Genomic DNA, 12,564 nt, shown 5'->3' with positions numbered 1-12,564 from the left:
CAACAGTGCACTGGAGTTTCTCTTTCTCCACATCCTCACCATCACTTGTTATTTCTTTTTTGATTCTAGCCATTCTGTGAGGTGCTGTCACGTTGTGGTTTTGGGTTGCATTTCCTTGATGATTAGTGATGTTGAGCATCTTTTCATGTGTCTTTTGGCCACTTGTAAGTCTTTGGAAAAATGTTTATTCAGGTCCTCTGCTCATTCTTAAATTGAATTATTTGAGATTTTTGGTGTTGAGTTGCAGGAGTTCTTCACATATTTTGGATATTAACCCCTTATAGGAAATATCGTTTGCAATAAATATCTTCTCCCATTTTGTAGGTTGTTTCTTGGTTGATGGTTTCCTTCATTGTACAAAAGATTTTAGTTTGGTGTAGCCCAAGTAGTTCAATCAAGCCACAATATTTCCTTTTTTTTTTTTTTTAACATTTATTTATTTTTGAGAGAGCATGAGCAGGGGAGGGGCAGAGAGAGAAGGAGACACAGAATCCAAAGCAGGCTCCAGGCTCCTAGCTGTCAGCACAGAGCCCAATGCAGGGCTCAAACCCACAAACTATGAGATTATGACCTGAGCCAAAGTTGGATGCTTAATTAACTGAAGAGTCACCCAGGCGTCCCAAGCTACAATATTTCTTTTTTTCTTTTTTTAAAATTTTTTTTAACGTTTATTTATTTTTGAGACAGAGAGAGACAGAGCATGAACGGGGGAGGGTCAGAGAGAGAGGGAGACACAGAATCTGAAACAGGCTCCAGGCTCTGAGCTGTCAGCACAGAGCCCGACGCGGGGCTCGAACTCACAGACCGCGAGATCATGACCTGAGCCGAAGTCGGCCGCTTAACCGACTGAGCCACCCAGGCGCCCCTACAATATTTCTTAAACTAACAAATGCTTATCCTTCACAGTAGAAGCAGAACAATTTAGTTCACCAGTTTCTCATTATTATTCTGTTTATTTGCCTATGAAGATCAATGGATTGAAGACCTTGCTTCACAAAAGAAATGCAACTTCTAGGGAGAAGGCTTACTCCTGGCAACAAATCACTCAGTTGCTGTTCAGGGCCTTGTAATTGTCTAGAAGCCCCTTTGGAGTTTCTAGGTATTCAGATGGGAATTGGATTCTTCCTTCCCTATAGAAGAATCAGCAGAGACTGACCATTCTGCTCTTCCCCCGATTTGTATGTATGGAGGCCACCCCTTTCAAGAGCAACTTGTGTGAACATAGGGAGCTAAGCAACAGGGCCCTTCAGACAAGTCTTACAGCGTTGATTACCAGAAAGCAAAGTCTGGCAGTTTCACTTCTGTTTGTTACAGTGGGGGCCATGGTACCTTCCCCAGAATGCACTGTTCCTAGTGTGCTGGGTTTGTGTTTGATTCTTAAGGTTGTTGCCTACTCCCCTTATCCCAGTGGTCCTCCCTAAAGTCTCTGGTCTATGTTGAACTCTTCTTCCCTGCCAAAGGGTCCTACGACTTCAGTGGCTACATGGCTCAAGCTATGTCCACTGAGGACTTTTTCTGGCTGTGGTTCTCCAGCACTTCCAAGGAAAACTAAGGAACACTTTTGAAAACCTCTAATTTGCCTCATATCAGGGTTGTAAACTCAAATTTTTCTAGGAATTAAGGAAGTGTGGGGAATGGAAAATGTGGAAGATACTAGAATGGGTGGGAATGTTGCAGACTGCAAGGTTCACCCTCCATGGAAAAGGGGAGCTGATACTGAGCTCCAACAGACTTTATGGCCCAGCTTCCAGACCCTCCAGCTTTTCAAGAGCATCCAGCAGCCAGATTTTCTGAGCAGGATCCCGATTTAAAGCTGCAGAGACACCATGTTGGTCAAGTAAAACATGGTAGATGGACTCCACTCCTTGGCTCATTAGTTGATAATCTCTGTGATTGTGTTTCCCACTGGCCCTAAATTGTCTTTTCTGTACTCCTCGCCTTGACCTGAGGCATTGATTCACTTTCTCTCTCGAGTGGAAAATTTTGAGTGCACCAAGCAGAAAAACCAATTTGTACTAGTTGAAACAACAAGGAATCTTGTTGGCAATCCTGGAAGTTCACACTTAAAGTGAGCATCATGTTTGGTAATCTGGAGACACAGATTCTATTTCCCTGTGACTATTTTTGCTCTGCCCTGTTGGATTCATCCTCAGCCTGGTTTTAGCATGGCTACAACAGTTCTAGGCCTCCATGCCTTTGTATAACAACATCCAGAGGGAAGAGAAAGTGTCTTCCTGAAGCTCTCTCAGGAGAGTGAACAAGAGCCATCCCAGAAACTCCAGTTGTTCCTCATGTCTCATTGGCCTAGACTGGGTCATGTGTCCTTTCATGAACCAATCAGACAAGAGGGGTGGGATTCAAGCCAAGCTTGATCCCTGGAGTTAGGGGTGAGTTATAGTTTGCTGAAGCTCAGGGACTTTGCATGTAGTTGTGTGCATGTATGTTATTTGCGTGTATGCATGTACATACCTGAGCAAAATCTGGGTTCTATTAGGAATGACAAAGTGGTGTATGGATGCTGGGCAACTAACCAATGGCATCTATAATGCGGTTTGTATTTTATAAAACTGTCCAGGCCTGGTGTTGTGGTGGATAATCCAGTGCCCTTTTCTGCCAGTGTCTCAATTCAAGGCATCGGGGTACTTGATACTGACTGCCCCTAAATTCTTGTATTGTTTCTTCTGTGTCTGCTTAGAGAATGGCAGCAGATAGGTGAATTGAGTTCCTCCAATATCTTGGGCATAGGTGTTGGATCAGGGTTTGACATCCTTACAAACAATGTTTCTGAATCAATTTTTAAAAATCTGTAACATGGGGAGAATATTAGTTGCCTCAGTGGGTTGTCAGGATATTAAGTGCAAAGTAAGTAACATAGTTCTTGGTGTATGATAAATGTTCAAGGAATAGTTAATTATCATGATATTTATTTCATCCCTAAAGGTAGCTGTTCTAACTCTACACCTTGATTTGTAGCGATACATTGGGTAGTTTTGGACCGGTACTCTTCTCCTCATGTAACCAGTGTCTAAACGGTAGCAAAAATGTCTTGCTTTGGAGTTTTAGGAATTAGGGATTGAAATATGCCATGCTTTTTCACTGAAGGCAAGCCATGGCTGATTTAAGCCAATTGAGTTCTCTTGCTCTTCTTCTTTAAGCACAAATATTTTGGTTTTGCTTCAGTGGAACTAGGGAGTTGAAGTAAATGCACCATCAGCATTTAGTTGCAAGAGGAGTTAAGCAACAAAATTGAGTTCAATTAGTTGCAAAAGGAATTAAGCAACAGAACTGGGTTCTTTGTCTCTTTGTTCACTTTTTCTTTGCCAAGAGGCCAATGCTGGGAGGCAAATACTATTACTCTCACTTTCTTTGTATCTAAAAGGATCTATGAAATCGGATACAAAGATTTAAGATTCAGATAATTCTTAATATTTCTGGTAATGACCTCTTACTGGGGTATAGTGCTTTGCAGTTTGCAAACTGCTTTCACATCTTACAAACCAGATCTTAAGATCCGTGAAATTATAAATTGTTTTGTTCACGATCTCTAATCCCTGTCCCAGTGTCTTGCATAATGGATATTTAACAAATACATAAATGAGTCTCAAATCCACCCCAACGGATTACTCTGAAAGTTACCATTATTTCTTTTTTACACAAGAAGAAACGAAGTCTCAGATTTCATGATTTGCTTAAGGTCAGCCAGTTGGTAAGTGGTGGAAACAGACTCTAACATAGTGGCCTGTTCTTTCCTTCCAGTACATACTTTGGGGTGGGGAGGAGAGATGGGTTTTTTGAAAAGTAGGCTAGTTTGGGATTACAAAAATTAGGTTCCTTTTCAGGCTATGGGAGGGGGTCCTGAGTGAATGTGATATTATTGCAAAAAAATCAGGGATCAATACACACTCCAAGAATTGTCACAAAATGGGCAGAGGAGGTGGAGAGAGGACCCAGACCCCTTTCTTTACACATTGAGGCTCCTGGAGTAAAGAAAGCCCAAACAGAACCCAGAACCTGGTGGCAGTTTAGATCTGAGCATCTCAAACTCTGTGGTGAGACCAGTACTAGATTTTGTTTCTTCAATCTGTTTTGGACTAATGCTTGTTAAAACAAACCCAAAAACACACATAATGAGGGCCGCCCGGGTGGCTCAGTTGGTTGAGCATCCAACTTTGGCTCGGGTTATGATCTCATGGTTCTTGAGTTCAAGCCCCACATTGGGCTCTGTGCTGACAGTTCAGAGCCTGGAGCCTGCTTCAGATTTTGTGTCTCCCTCTCTCTCTGCTCCTCCTCCACTTGCACTGTCTCTCTCTCTCTCTCTCTCAAAAATAAACATTGAAACACACACGCAATGAAAATAAAGTACTCTTAATTTCTGCATTTATTTCATGCAGAACCAGTAACAAAGAGTTTACAATCTTACACGATCCATAGACCATATCTTGACTAGCATTGGTTTAGATTAAAAAAAATTTTTTTTAATGTTTATTTTTGACAGAGAGAGAGAGACAGAGCGTGAGCGGGGGAGGGGCAGAGAGAGAGGGAGACACAGAATCTGAAGCGGGTTCCAGGCTCTGAGCTGTCAGCACAGAACCCAGTGTGGGGCTCGAACTCACAGACTGCGAGATCATGACCTGAGCCGAAGTCAGACACTCAACCGACTGAGCCATTCAGGGGCCCTGGTTTAGATTTTTAACACATTAAAAAAAATGACAACGGAAAAAAAATTATAATTATATTCATGATATTTTAAGTACAGTATATGTAAATCAATTCACCATGTACTGCAGGTGGTGAGGACCAGTATTGGGACATAAGTTTAAATGTGTGTGATGAATACATTCTTTTTTTTCCCCAATGCTGTTAGTGCATTTCTGAGACTGTATAACCTCATTTAGAGACAACATCCAAAGTCTGTACTTAAGGCACTTTCTTAAAGCACGGATCACACACTTAAATGTCCTAATGTTTTTCTTCTGTCCTGTTGTGATAAAACACAATTAGGTAATAGTTCTAAAGAATTTATATTAGCTGTTTGATTCCCCCCCCCCCCATTTAGTTGATATGGAACGTACAGCTGCTATCTTGTGGGAGAATAAAAATTTTGACATTAAAAGGAAGTCCTTCTACTTGAAATTCTTGACAATCACTTCTCCACATAGACCTTGAAGAATTTTGGGGAGAGTTGGCTAATTCTGCTATGCTTGTGGAATCTCCAGTGCGGGGACTTTAGTGTCTTCCTGAGGCCCACCGTTAGTTCCTAGACCCCAGGTTTTCCATGAGAAAAAGCAATGCCTCATTTAGTCATTCGATAACCTCCAGCGTGCCAGGCACTGGCTTAGGCAGCAAGTCAGGGTGGTGAACAATGGCTTATATGTCCAGGAAGCTCAGGAGGAAGCAAGTGGATTCCAGAGAATCAATTCCAGAGAATTCCAGAAGTTGGGGCTGGGAACAGAACCAGTGTTCACCCCAAGGCCCTTCCTTGCTGTGAGGTGTGTGGAACTGGCAGCTGGACCCGCTCACACAGCTGACCCTGAATAGGCTCCTCTGACCCTTGGTACTGGGCCGGGTGGTCTTTTATTTAGTGTGAGAACTGGGTTTCATGCACAGAAATGATAATAAGAGGAAGTTAAACGCCTTAAGAACACTGTCCAGATTTCCAGGCAGAGCAGAGCAGAACATGAGGCTGTACGCTGGCTTTCTTGGCAAGAGGCAGCGACACAGAGCATCTCAAGATGACGAGGCTGGCTTGTAGCCTGCAGATGCAGAGGCAGTGTTTGTTCTTAAGAATGGAAAACACTTTCATTTTTGTGACTTGAGGAGTAGACCATCCTCAAGGGGAAACTGGGCTTTGTTTTCTGGTGACGTCTGGAGACAGGTACAATTTTTGCACTTCTCACACATGGGGGAAATTCCCCTGGACCAGTGCTTCTCAAACTTGAATGAACATGTGAAAAACCAGGGGATCTTGCTAAAGTACACATTCGCTTCAGTTGGTCCGGAGCGGTGCTTGAGATTGTGGTTCCAACCAGCTCCCTCCCAGGTGATGCTGAGGCCACTGCTCTGCAGGATTGCTGGTCTGTGGGCAGTGCTCCCAGGGACAGGGGCCTGGTGGCCTGGAAGCGTGGAAACTGGCCTCCCCTGCTTTTGTGGAAGATCTTGATTTCTGTTTCAGCCACATTTGTGTATTTCAGTCAACACATAGTCTACAATGGCATTTCCTTTTCTCAAGGGTCTTACGTAGTATGAGAGTATGTATTGGTTGGTGTGTTCAGTCATTTAAAAAAAAAATCTCTGTTGCACTTTTGAGTACATCTTCAGGGCAAAATGCCAGCTGCCAGGCCCAATCAAATTCTGCTTAATCCCACATCATTGCAAAGCATTGCTTTGACCCACATATCGTGTGTGTCTCACATATGGTGGGGGCAGTCCACCGTAGCAAATCTGAATGCAGAGAGCTTAGCAATCCCATCATAAAAAATGATAGACTCATGTTGTGTTCGGTGATTTGATTCTTCAGCAGCCTCTTAACTATGGATGCATTACAGAGGAAATCTGTAAAAGGAACTAAATCCATCGATTATGTTCTGGGCACTAGATTCAGCAGTCATCAGGTATAGCTTGTCATTTGAGCCTCCTGGGTTAAACACAATTAGAGAAATCTAAAAACAAATTCCATTTTGATGCTTTGTCCCTCTTTGAGCTACATCAGATGGTTTCCTCTTCTAAAGGAAGTAAAGGCTCAGTTTGTTCAAAATTAAACTGAAGGTAATTTCAGGAGAATTGGGGCTTCATATCATATTATGTACGTATATGCCGCAGTCCTTTATTCAATGCAGCACATCCCAGATCAGTGAGTGGCTTTTTCATCAACTTCCTGAACTGATGATGGTAGTTTCTAATGAAAAGATAATCGTGTAACAGATCAATCTGATCTTCCAAAATTATTTTTAGTAGCTTAGAAGAGTAGCTCACTTAATATCTCTAATTTCTTCATTTATTTTTATAGTTCACATTCCACCCCTAAAATATTCCTCGGGTCTGTCAGCGACTTTGACTGAAGCAGAAATTAATCTTCTCAAAGATCCTGATGAGGGCTTGGAAGAGTCCTTGCTATTAACAGGGTTTTGTGGTAATGGTATTCATCTTAATCAGATTTGGCTGACAAAGCTCTCACTTCTAGAATTTTAGAAGGAAAAATAATCCAACCAACTCATTTTGCCCATGTGAAACAGCTGCGAAGTTTGTCTAAGGTCCCTTGGGTCACTTGGAATCCCAGTCTGCCCTCTCCCCTCCCCCGCCATCTCCCACAGTGCCTTTCCTTTCCTTCTGGATGTGATGCGCCGGCTTTGAGGCCTGAAGCAGCAGGTTTCCCACCTTTCCTAGTAGGAGGGAGGGTGTTCCATCCGATACAGTTCACTGTAGTCCTGCACCATCCAGACTGTGCCTTCTAGCAGAGTTGCAGTATATTCACTAGTGTTCCAGGGAGACAAATTGGTGTTGTGGGAGCCCAGATTCTATAACCAGGTGGCCTGGGACAATTCCTACCTTCCTCTCTATGGGTTGTGGGACTCTGGGCAAGCTGCTGAGCCTCTCACTACCTCCGTTTCTTAAGACATAATATGAGGACCTTCCTCATAGGATCATTTTAAGGCCTGGATGAGTGACTACCTACAGAGCAATTACAGCAAACGTTCAGGTGCATTGTGTGTGGGTTTGTGAGCTCTGGGTCTCCACTAGGCACTGAGTTGTTAAAGCAGTGTTCTGAGTCATAAATAGCTTTAGAAAAATCAAATGGCCTATAAAAGAATAAAATAGAACATATACATTTCATTGATGCAGGGTATTATTTTGTGTCTCTTTGGCTCTTTTTAGTTTTCCTTTGGTTTCGTGTGTGTGTGTGTGTGTGTGTGTGTGTGTGTGTGTGTGTTTGTGTGTGTTTAATCATTCACAGCCTTAAAAAGTATTTCTCACTGTGGATTGTAGTTAAAGGAGTTTGGGAGTCCCTACTCCAGGGACTGGAGTGAGTTAATCCAGTCTCTAAGGACAGACCTATGGTGTGAATGAGGTACATTTTAGACATGAATGTACAAGGTGAGCTCTAGTTGAAACTTAAATGTGCTTCTTTTGCAGAGGGAGACCAAAGGGCAGTTTCTTATTGACCACATCTGCAATTACTACAGCTTGCTGGAGAAGGACTATTTTGGCATTCGTTATGTGGACCCAGAGAAGCAGCGGGTAAGAGTCAACCTCTGTCTGAACCCATTTTGGGGAGTGATTCAGGCTGTGGGTGAGCAAAGAGGTTCCTCTCAGAGAAGTCATGATGTATACTTGTTCTCATGGTTATTGACCACATAAGACCGACAAGCCTGGTGTGTGTGTGAGTGGAAGAGTTTGGCACTACTCCCACTGGACTGGGTAGGACAGGAGAAAGGAAAACTTACCTTAGACCTTTCCAGAAAGCTATTCCCACCCAGTTCCTGTGTCTTTGAGAAGGTTTGACAAACACTGGGTTCAGACAGTGACGACATAAAATCTTATTGTGGAGAAAATCTACTTCTCACTGTTAAAAGCTATTGATAGAGAGGGAACAGGAGAGTGACTGCTTAATGGGTACAAAGTTTTCTTTTGGGGTGATGAAAATGTTTGAAACTTGATATAGGTGGTGTTTACACGACATTGTGAATGTACTAAAATGGTCAATTTTATGTTATGTGAATTTCGTTTCAATTTTTAAAAAAGCTTTTGGCAGATGAAAGGGTTAAGATACTTTGAAAGCTGCTCTTTGAATACCACTAAATTTGACAACCCCCACTGTATCCTTGTTCCTGGATATGCCTATCCTTCTTGGTATCTGTTGATTTTGTAAGAGAAAGTAGGGGAGTCTGGCCTTTTGAGCTGGGTACTGCACCAGCACATATATATTTATGACATACGTTGGATTCAGTGATATCTGTCCTTCACATCCAAAAGGTCTCAGGAATCTCCATCCTGGGCCACCACTTGGGGTTTCCCATTCCTGCAACCCTGATGTGGGTCCCAGCTATGGATCATAAGGCCCTGTACCTGCTCTGATATCTGCTTTTTATCCCCCACTGCCAAGCAGGGGTCAGCTGGGTGGTGGTCTGGGATGGGGGAACAGGTCCTATTTGCCTTCTTTAATTTACTCTCCTCCTATTGGTGTCCCCGGTCATCTTTCTCTACCTTGTTCCCTCCCCACAGTCTTCGTTTCATATTTACTGACCCAACACAATGAGGAGAGGCTTATAGAGTGTATTTTTGTAAAGGAGGAGGCTATCTAAGGAATAGATTAGATTTTGTTCTGAAACATGGGGAATCATTTCCAGTAGGACCTAATCTTCTGTAAACACATACAATGCAGTGGCTCAGAAAGAGATTTTGCTTTCCCGTAGCACTTGCAGGAACTCTTTAACGGGCCATTTACCTGAGAGGAAGGTAGCAGGATACTGGTGAGGACGGAGCGCTGACATGAGGTCACGGAGGGGATTCATATGGCATTTCCTACTGTTAGCAGTGGTTCCCAGACCTGGCTCTGTAACAAAATCACCTTAGGGGTTTACTGACAATACTTAGTATGGACCTTATTCTAGACCTCCTGAATCAGAATACCTGAGGCTGGGACCAGGAACATATATTTTAACACATCCTGATTCTACATTTGATGTAGCCATCCCAGCTTTGGTCTTCAGACTGGTATTGGGGACACGGCATAAAGATATTCATAGACATAGCTTCTTGTGGCTTATGAAGATATTAACCTTTTATGGAGAGAGAAACAGATTCAAAGATATTGTGGCTTGCCCAAGGTCCTATAGCTAGTAAGTGATGGAGTGAGTGTTGAGTTTAGGATTATGGTTCAAACCCTAATCCCTGCAGGTCAAGTAGACTCTGTGGTTTATATTAGCCATCTAATCACCACTGAATATAGATTATTTTTGTGTAAAATTCTATCAACTCTAGAAACCTGACCTGCGGAAGTAATTCTAGCAGCCATTAGTTGAGCAAGTCTCTAGTCTTCCCCACAACATTATAAGGAAGGGGAAAACTGAGGTGCAGAGAGGGTCAGTGGCTTGCCTAAGGCTACATGACTAGTAATTAATGGTGGAAGGATGGTATTTGAACCCACATTCTTTCCACTCCTCTTCCAAGTGAAAAATTGAAACATAGCCTAGACCAGGGATTTGTAAACTTTTTCTGTAAAGGACCAAATAGAAAATATTTTCACTTTTGTGACCCATACAACCTCTGTCATAATTTTTCAATTATTTTATTCTAGTGGAAAGCAGCCATAGGCAATACCTAAATTAATGGATGTAACTGTGTTCTTCTAAAACTTTTTTCCAATAAAAGTATTTTATAAATAGGCAATTTGCCATAGTTTGCTGACCCTTGGCCTAGATAATATCTGGAAACCACTTAAGTGCATAAACTATTTTCATTTCTCTTGATTCATTGGGAAGATATTAGATAACCTAATAGAAGACTTTAGAATTGGAATCAGATGTTTGTATGAACTCATAGTTCAAAAAAATACAGAAACATAGATGGGCATGTGGGATAGTATGCATATGTATATATTTCCAAGTTCTGTTTTCTGAGATGTTCTAGAGGCAATGACCCCATATTAGCAATGAGCACACTTATCCTCTAGATCTTGGTTTCTAAAAATCACTTTCTAATAAAAGGAACAAGGACTCCTTGAAGAAATGGCTGATTCTAGGGCCGAGGCAGGGAAATCACAAGATGAGCCTGGAGCATGTTGTGGTGCCTGGAAGTAAGGAACTGCAAAAAAAATAAAAGGTCACTAGAAAGGCACAGAGTGAACCTGAAAGAACTGCCAGTGGCCCAAACTGGAAAATCGGAGGGCAAAATAAATAACGATAGTATTGGATTATAATCCATTAAATAAAATATCCATGAGTCTTAATGGTATAAATAATTGAGTAAATAAAAGGGGAGAAGAAGTAGCTCTTCCTTACAGAAGAATTCCAATTAATAAATGTAGAAGGAATGAGAGAAATAGAAAACTGTTACAACATCACCGTGATTGTTGTGGGCAAGATTCATTGATGAAAGCTAAAATTAGTGGGCAGAAGTTTGAGAAGAAACAAGATATTTGTATAGTCTCTAAGTGCCCTTCCCCCAAGATATTTTTTAATTGCAAAGGGGAAAAGCCTAACTTTATAGTGGAGAAACCTGGCAAGCACGACTTTAATGAGGCCATCAAGGTTAACATCGCCAGTAAGAGGACCTACCGACATCATGTACATGTACATGATTATCCTGCACTGAGAAGGGCACATTGTTTCTGTGGTATTCTTCCCAGTAATGCATAACTTTGTTCAAATCTTTAGGAAACCTAGGAAAAACTGAAGTGAGAGAAACATTCTTCAAAACAATTTACCTATATTCTTCACAAACATTGAGGCCATTAAAGACCAGGAAAGACTGGGGAACTCTCTAATCTAAGAGAGACACGTCAACCAAGGCAATGTGGGATTGTCAGCAAGTCCAGCTGTGGGAAAACTGGTGAACTCCAGATGAAGTCTGTAGTTCAGTTAATAGCATTGTGTTCATCTTAGTTTCTTCACGTTGATAATTGTACTATGGTTATATAAGATGTTAACATTAGGGGAAGAACATGGTTATACTATTGTACCTTTTTTCATGTGTACAATTGTGTTTTTTTTAAGTTAAAAAAAAGTGGTTAGGTTGATGTGTTTCATTGTTCTTTATATTTTGGCTTGGCTTAGCTTAATTTTTAGTGTCTAGATTTGGGTAGTATATTAGCGGAAAAAATGTGGGACACACTCAAAACAAAATAGTCTTATCTGATGTATCCACTAAATTTGCTTAGAGGGCTGCTTCAATAGTTTTTCCCCCTATGCACCATACGACTGTTAGAGCCTTTTGATTCTGAAGATTCAGTGTGAGTCTAGCTTCCACTTGGGTTGCAAAGTAGTTGTGGCACAGAACTGGATGGACTTTGTACTCAGAAAGATGTGAATTAAATCCCACCTCTGCTGGTCAGTCAGCTGTGTGATCTTGACCAAGTTATTGAGGCTTTGAGTCCCTACCTGATTGTTAAAACAGATAACAATACCTACATGTAGGGTTGATATGGGAATTAGAGATAAAGCATGCAAATGTTTAACAAATGGTAGATACTGAGTACATGGTGTGTGTTATTTTTTATTGTGATTTTTACAATTATTCTTTGGCTGGGTCTAAGTGAGGCACTTGTATGAGGTTGTAAGAGGAAATAAAACCACGATTAACAAGTCTAAGATCTATATATGTCAAAAACTTCTTTTAAAGGAAGGATGGCCATTATTATGATCTTTGGGGAGAGAAGGGGGAAAATGAGCCTTGGATAATTAGAAAAATGGGCTCAGAGGCACAAAGACCTGCTGATATGGGAGTTTTAAGCAGAGATTAATTGACCAGCATTGGTGGTTTTATCAGGTCATGTACTTTTTCCTCAGCAGAAAATAAAAACCAGTGAATTATTTGGATAGAAAGCTGGTCAACACAGAAAATCAAGTT

General features: G+C 41.5%; 1 protein-coding gene across 2 annotated transcripts in view; it reads left to right on the top strand.

The window, feature by feature from the left end:
• Window positions 1-12,564, top strand: part of FRMD3 (FERM domain containing 3) — a 320,391-nt gene that overhangs the window by 155,398 nt on the left and 152,429 nt on the right. For both annotated transcript variants that reach the window (XM_049649220.1, XM_049649142.1), the window contains exon 2: window positions 8,131-8,235. In XM_049649220.1, the coding sequence (XP_049505177.1) occupies window positions 8,131-8,235 (105 nt within the window). The remainder of the gene's footprint in view (window positions 1-8,130; window positions 8,236-12,564) is intronic.

Source organism: Panthera uncia, chromosome D4 (genome assembly GCF_023721935.1).
Source record: "Panthera uncia isolate 11264 chromosome D4, Puncia_PCG_1.0, whole genome shotgun sequence".
Classification (NCBI taxonomy): domain Eukaryota; kingdom Metazoa; phylum Chordata; class Mammalia; order Carnivora; family Felidae; genus Panthera; species Panthera uncia.
Note: the sequence above shows the minus strand (reverse complement) of the source record. Positions and strands in the feature narration are given on the sequence as shown.